This window comes from Myotis davidii, unplaced genomic scaffold (genome assembly GCF_000327345.1).
Source record: "Myotis davidii unplaced genomic scaffold, ASM32734v1 scaffold663, whole genome shotgun sequence".
NCBI lineage: Eukaryota > Metazoa > Chordata > Mammalia > Chiroptera > Vespertilionidae > Myotis > Myotis davidii.
Genome location: NW_006295816.1, coordinates 8077441 through 8085014, shown reverse-complemented (window position 1 = coordinate 8085014; position 7574 = coordinate 8077441). Strand labels below are relative to the sequence as shown.

Sequence of the window (7574 nt, the reverse complement as noted above, 5' to 3'; positions counted from 1 at the left end):
CCCCCGCCGCCCCCGGGCACTGAGGTCACCCTTACCCCTAGCTTGGTGTCTGCATCCACCTGCCTGTGTGACAATCTCTGTGTCAGGCCCACCTCCCTCTCCAGCTTTCAAAGGCAGGATCAGATTCCCATCTCAGTGTTCTCTCTCTCTCTCTCTCTCTCTCTCTCTCTCTCTCTCTCTCTCACACACACCCACACACACACACACACACACACACACACCACCCCCCATCTCGCGCACACACACACACACACACACACACACACACACACACCCCACACCTGGGCTCCATGCCCAGTCTTTCCTCATCGGGCAGACAGTTAACAAGCCCCTTGACCAGCCTTTACTCACCCCACAGACTGCTAAGCCCTCTATAAGGATCCCAGATGAGCCCTGCAGTCTGAAATGATGCTAAGAGCAAGCACTTACGGAGCCGGGTGCCAGGCTCCGCTGTCTGAATCCATGAACTAATTCGATCCTCCCAACAACCCATGAGGAGATACTTCACAGACAGAGGAGACCAAGGCACAAAGAGGTGAAAGTGAAGGATACTGTTGCTGGTAGAACAACAGCCAGCCCCCTGAAGACAACCAGACTCTGATCCCCAGAAACCGTGACTGTTCATTGATGTGGCGAAGGGACTTTGCAGATGTGATTAAACTAAGGATCCTAAGATGCAGAGACCATCCTGGCTTTTCTGGGTGGGCCCAGGGTCATCACAGGGCCCTTACAAGTGAGCAGGGACGGGCGGGGTGCAGGGAGCCAGCCTTGGAGGGATGCATGTGAGAAAGACTCCACCAGCTGTCACGGGCTGAAAGATGAAATGGACCGAGAGCCAGGAATTCACGCAGCCGCTACAGACGGAAAAGCCTAGAAGGCATTCTCCCCCAGAGCCTCCGCACTGGGGTAGCCCTGCCGATGTCTTGATTTTAGCCCGGGAGAACTTTTTGGATTTCTGACTCCAGGAACTGCAAGGGGATAGTTTCGTGTTGCTTTAAGCTGCTAGGCTCGTGGCGCTTTGCTACAGCAGCCCCAGAAAATGACTGCAGGTACACAGCTGGCCCCCGGCAGAGCCCAGCTCAGCCACAGCTGCCCCACACCGGGGCCCCTGCACAATGACAACAGAAGTCACCGGGGCTACCCCTGCCTCCAGGCTGCAGCCTCCTCACCCAGCAAGGGAATGCGATCCCACCCTGGGCCTTTGCCTCCCACAGAGCAGCATGAAGACCAAACACACGCAGGGCTCACACCTGAGAGGAAGCAGTTCGGCCGGTGTGGCTCAAGAGCTGAGTGTCATCTGGCACCAAGAGGTCACTGGTTCGATTCCCAGTCAGGGCACATGGCTGGGTTGTGGGCTCCATCCCCAGTAGGGTCCGTGCAGGAGGCAGCTGATCAATGTCTCTCTTTCTCTCTCTCTCTCTCTCTCAACAATAACTCTCTATCTATCTATCTATCTATCTATCTATCTATTTATAGATAGATAGATATATTTAAGTGTAAGCAGACTGCCATGCAGGAGGAGTGAAGTTATTTGCCATTTTTAAGAACTGCCACCTGAGCCGGCCCTGTGTGGGAGACAGGGAGGCCGTGGAGCCATGGGGCTGCTCTGAGAGAGGCTGTTATAAGAAACCAGCCCTGCCTCTAGATGGGCTTCCTGGAGGAGGTGTTCAGACACGCCCCGGGGGCTGGCTAGGCTTCCTCTATCCATCAGTCAGCCCAGCGGTCATGGCAAAGCAGGGTGGGCTGAGGAGGCGCAGACCCTCCTCTGTGGAGCCAAGCCGCTCCTGGCTGTGGGGGAGCCGCTCACAGCTCTCACTCGAGTGGAGAAGGCCCCTTGGCAGGAGCAGCAGGGTGGACAGGCCGCCTTGGCCCAGAGGACTTGCCTGGACACAGACAGAGGGGAGCTGGACTCTAACAGCCAGACTCAGGGAAAAGCCTGAGGAGACAGCACCCCCTACCCCCCAAGTCCTGCAGCCAGTCTGGGCCCCACAGGGAGAAGTGATGGGCTGCCTGTACGGGCGTAGCAGACTCTGGTGTCTGCCACTTGATGCTCAAAACCCTGCTGGCTCTCCTGGCCTTGCTCTCCGCCACGTGTGTGTGTGTGTGTGTGTGTGTGTGTGTGTGTGACCACTTCCCACCCCGACTGAGCCTCCAGTCCATCAGGCTTTGCCCAAAGCATCCCCAGGTCCCCCATGGAGCCCAGCCCGGAGCCAGCACCAGAGAGATGAGTCAGGTGCACGCCTGGCCAGGCCACACCTGTTTGCACTGCCTGGCTCTTTCTGGCCGATGACTGAGCTGGTCCGGTGTGTGGGCAGAAGCACGGGCCAGCTCTCCAGGCCTGAGCTCAGCGGACCATCTCCCATCCTGTCGTGTCATTGTCCCCCAACACCCACGCCCGGCCTCCTGGTTAAAAAGCCAGCGAGGACCGCCTCCCAAGGAGTCAACTCCCCAAGGGAAGGGAAGGAACGGTGCGGGTGTTTTCATAGATTTGTGCTATGAAGCGAACACACACACACACACACACACGCACACAAAACATGCGGTTTGATTGCCCATTTGAATCTGCTAGAGACGTGGGAGGCTCTGTGAACAGATCCTGGGCACCCAGGCAGGCGAATGCCTCTTGGTGTGAACATGAGGCCTCTCAATGTGACTGCGGCAGGATTGGGAGTTCAGTCAGTTCCTTTTATTTAATCCCGGCAGGAGCACATCTTGCAGCATTTTAGCAGAAACACATAGGGAGCCGTAATTCAACATGCCCATATTTACCTTTGAGGCACCTTCCCAGCATGCACTGCCAGCGTGGCGCAGGGGGCACAGCTGAGCTGAATCAGCGTGCGCTCGCGAGCACGGCGCTGGGAGCGCCTGCGTCGTTGCCAGTGAGCAGGGGCTGCGTGCCCGTCCCCTTCTCAGCCTGTCTTTGCCCCTCCTGCCCTTTCCAAAGGGCCTGGCACAGACCTCTGCACAGTGAGGACTTAGGCGTTGGAAGGGATAGTAAAGATGTAAGCCGCCAGCTACGGGTATAGCATTTCCCTTTCACAAGACGAAAAAGTTCTAGAGATTTGTTGCACAGCAACGTGCGTGAAGGTGACATCACTGTACTGTACACTTGAAAATGGGCAAGAAGGTACATCTTAGATGTCTTCTAACACAATAGAAAATGTAAGCAGAGGAAGAGTCCCTAATTCGAAACATGACATCTGTGAGCATTAGAAATGCAGTGACTGCTCATGGGCAGGGGTTTCTGCTTGGGGTGGTGACTTTTATGGTACGTGAATTATATCTTTATTTTTTTTTAATGCATGGAAAAGCTGTGGAGTCCTAGGCCTCGCACTGGTGACTGAGGTCTGCAAAGGGCTGGGTGTTCCAGGTGAGACGGAGGTGGCCCTCACAGACTGACTTTTGGGAACAACTGCCCTCGGACAGTATGTTCAGGAATCCCTGGGACCTGCTAAAACGTTTGCAAGTTGGGCCTGAGATTTGGCAGTTCCTACAAGATCCCCGTGATGCTGATGCCACTGGTGGGTGGACCACACTCTACATGGCAAGGCTCAGGGCACGGAGCTGCTCCCAAATCTCACAGATCTAGGCCCCTTCCTCATGGCCAGTGCCCCCTGAGCCCACTAAGGGGCGCTGTTGAGGGCCTGCCATGGTTCCCCACCCCTCCCCAGGTGCCAAGGCAGCCCCTAGGAGCCCAGCACAGGGCCTCTCTCATGCTGAGCCACTTCCCTGGGGCAGCTGTCCTGGGAGATACGGGCTGGCTCAGAGCCCTCAGGGTTAGTCCTGCTGGGTGGTACCAGGACCTCCCAGCCTCAGAATCACTGTTCCATGGACCCTCTGGCTAGGCTGGGACCTCCAGTGTCCCCAGCGCTTCCCCAGCCCACCTCCTCTCCGGCCTCATCGGCCCCACCCCCACCCAGGGCTGTGCAGGGACCCTGGGGTTGCTGCCGCATCTCTGGGGCCTGCTGCCGCTGCCAGGCAGTGCTGGGTTGGTTAGATACCAGGAGGAGAAACCCCAGGGGGGCAGCCCGAGCAGGTGCCAGGGAGGCCACACCCTCGCACTGAGGCCGCAGTCAGGCTCAGAGCAAGACAGGCGGCTGGTCTCTCCTCTCCGCTGCCCGCCCCACTGTTCTCGCCAGGCTGTGCCCACACACCTGCAGGAATGACAGCTATTCCTGTAGCTGTCTCATCCCTCTTAGGGGACTATAACATTCCCCAGGGGGGCAAGAACAGGGTCTTATTCAGCTTAATACCCTCAGGGTGCCCAGCAAAGTCCCGGGCATCTACAGGGTGCTCGGGACCAGTGCCAGAAGGGCCCACAATTAAACGTAGAACCATTCTCGCCTCACCAAGTAAGATGTAGCTGTGCATGGCAGGCTGCCCCCTGAATACGGCCCCTCTCCACGGACGTGTCTGCCCACCCAGCTCATGCCGCTGCCACAGCGTTAAGTGGGACTTCCCTGGCCTTACACATGTCTCAGCCACCTCCTGAGAAAGGCAGGCGCGAGTGGGGGAGGGGAGCGAGGGTCTGCATGCAGAGAACAGATGCAGCACTGAGCCCCTTCTGTTAACCCCTGGGGTGAGGATCGGCATGGGGCCCCAGGGGAGCCATCCTCAGCCCAGCCCAGACAGGAAAACCCCAGAGCTGTTAGCAACCGTCTTGGTTACTTCGTCCCTCCCTGGGCAGCTGTCTTCCTGAGCCTCTTGCCCGCCCAGAGGTTCATGGGTGAGGTCTCTGCCTTTGGCCCTCCAGAGTGGGGAACTAAGAGGGACCTTCGGGGGCTCCATCCGGCCAGCCCACCACACCCACAACTAATCACACAGCTGAGCCCAGCAGCATGGACGCCCAGGACTCTGCAGCCAGCTCTGCCCTCTCGGAGGGCTGTCTGTGGGGCCCCTCTTCTGAAGTGGGGAGAACAGCCGTGCCTGGATGCTGGCACCCCGTCCCATGGGTGGTCCAAGACCAGTACATGTCCCCCATCCTTCACAGCTCTCCTGGGCGGCCGCGGCTTTTTTAGGCTATGGTTTATATATATTACTGAATGCTAACCCGGGTTCTTTGAGATACTCCGAAACTGCAAACATTGTGTCAACACCTAATCAAAAAGCAAGCGCTGCCCCCCTCGGAAGATGCCCATGTGCCAAGGAGCCAGGGGCCTCTCTCTTGGGAAGTGGTTTCTCCTTGGCTGAGCCGGGGGGACCTGCTGGAGGTCCCTGCGAGTGGGTGGGGAGGTGCAGGGGGAGGGGACACCTGGGGACAGTACCAGAGCCAGGGGACACTGACAGGCCTCATTCCTTCTGGCACGCTCAGTAGCTTAGCTCCTAGGACATTTCTCCCCTGAAAAATCAGAGCAGGGTTCCCCAAACTTCCACAGGCCCAGGACTCCACTGGGGCCTTGTTACAACGCAGGTGTTGGCTGGCAGGTCTGGGCTGGGGTCGGAGACTCTACATTTCCAACCGGCTCCTCCCGGCGGATGATCGGACTGCTTGTTTGAGGACTTGGCCCTGCCCTGTCCACCCGCCACAGGGGGCCCAGAGGGCACAATGAGCAGGCACTGACCGCAAAGGATATGAATGAACCAGGATCTTCACGGCCGCTCTCCGGATGGGGTGGAAGGGGCTGAGGACGTACAAGGCGTTGGTGGCACTGAACCGGAAGATGGTCTTGCCTTTATTCAGCACAATGAAGGTCTGTGGACAGAGAGCTGCTTTAGGTCAGGGTGGCAGCCCCTCGGCCCTTGTGGAGACAGGTTTGGGGGGCAGTATTGGCTTAAACCCTAGAGCCCTGGCTAAGGGGTGGGGTGGCAAGGAGAGAGGGCCTGAGGGAGGGGTGAGGGATGGGGGAGCAGCATATTCTGAAGGTCACTGGACTCTCACTGGGTCACCATGACTGGGAGGGGGGAGGTCAAGTTTAGGAGAATGTCAAGGGTGGGTGGGATTTCCTTTATGTTCAAAATGACCATCCCAGCAAGAAGGGCTCTCCTGATCCTGGCTGAGCTGCTGTCATAGCAGCGGCCGGGGCCCAGCTGACGCTCCCTCCTTCTCCTTCTCCTGTGGACCCCTCCCTGCCTGGTGTGGCTTCCCCACTGGACCACGGGGGAGTAAAGCCCGAGGGGTGAAGACCAGGGGTGGGGAAAGGGCAGACCCTAGCCCAGCAGAGAGCAGCGTTCCCGTGACCCTGTCTCCCTTCCCGTGACCCTGTCTCCCAGAACCCAGGACAGATGTCAGCCCCACCCCGTGACACAGTGTCTCCCCTGGAGGGATTGTGAGCAGCCCAAGGTAGACCCTTCCCCAAGCTTCCAGAAGACACTGTCTACACAGCACGATGGGGCATGAGCGTTGTGGCCGAGCCTCAGGCGCATCAAGCGGGTGTTTGGGCCGGCCCGGGAGGACATCGGCCATGCCCCTGCCCAGCTGTACGGCAGCACGGCCGAGGTGGCACGGCGCTGGGCTCTCGCTTCTCTACGGCAGCTGTTGCTGCTGAGACAAAGCTCTGTTTAATCTGGGTAGGGGGACGAGTTGACCAGATATCCCAGGACCAAATGTGCTGCTTGGTGCCCGCCTTGCCCTGTGGGTTGCGGGCAGTGTGGCAGGGGTCAGAAAGGAGAGACAGAGGTTAGAGACCAGAATCATACCTGGGCCTCGGTTCAAGTATTCCGGGTCACAGGGACAGAAGGGAGTGTCCCTGACTCCTTCCAGGCCCAGCTGCCACCAGCCCCCGCAGCTCAGCTCAGCTCAGCCCGGCCGTTGGGTCCCCGTGCCACGACCGCTGCCTGTCCCAGAGAACTACGACCTAGCCACCCCTTTGAGTCGCCATGGTAGCCTTGACTTGCCACCAGCTGTGGTCTTACCCCCATCCTGATTCTTACTTCCAGCTCTGACCAACCATGACCTAAGCCCACCCACCCTGACGAATCCCAACTTCCAGCCTAACTCTGACCCAAACTGTGGCCCCAGCCACAAACCGGAACCCGGCCTGAGTCACGTGAGCCAGGGGGAAGCAGGGCAGGTTCAAGGTCTCCCTGCCCACCTGTGCACACACAGAGACGTGGTTTCCCTTCACCCTCGCCCACTCACACCAGCTTTCACGCATGGAGACAGTCTAGAGCCACACCCACCCTCCGCCCCTTAGTCTCCTAAATGCCATCTCACACAGTCAGGTGCCCGGTGACACAGACACACGGCGCTTACACCTGCCACGGACTTGCACCCGCCCTGGGAACACAGGTCCCGGCTGCGCTCACTGCTTCCTCTGCCCTGTACTGACTGCAGCGCCGTGAGCAGCCACTGTCCACGGTCCCTGCCTTCTGGGGAAAGTTGTCCCCCAAGTTCAAACCCACTTTCCTCCAGCAGTGAGGGTGAAGTGAGGGTGGCCGGGCTGGGGACCAGGCCTCTGCAGGAGCCCTGCATGCCGGGGGTCTGGCCGGGTATAGGGCTGGGCATTCAGTCCTGAGAGGTGAGGTCAGGGCGGGGCGGGGACTCCGACGGGGAGCTCACCTTCTGGATAGAAATCTATACGAGGCGGGAGCCTGACTCACCCTGTCCAGTGGGGAAGAGCCACCTCCTCTCCCCA

At 58.9% G+C, this 7574-nt stretch overlaps 1 protein-coding gene across 1 annotated transcript in view; it reads right to left on the bottom strand.

Annotated features, from left to right (window-relative positions):
- SCN5A (sodium voltage-gated channel alpha subunit 5) overlaps positions 1 to 7574 on the bottom strand; it is a 93645-nt gene that overhangs the window by 85136 nt on the left and 935 nt on the right. The window contains 1 exon segment of the mRNA XM_015568313.1: positions 5574 to 5692. Within this exon segment, the coding sequence (XP_015423799.1) occupies positions 5574 to 5692 (119 nt within the window).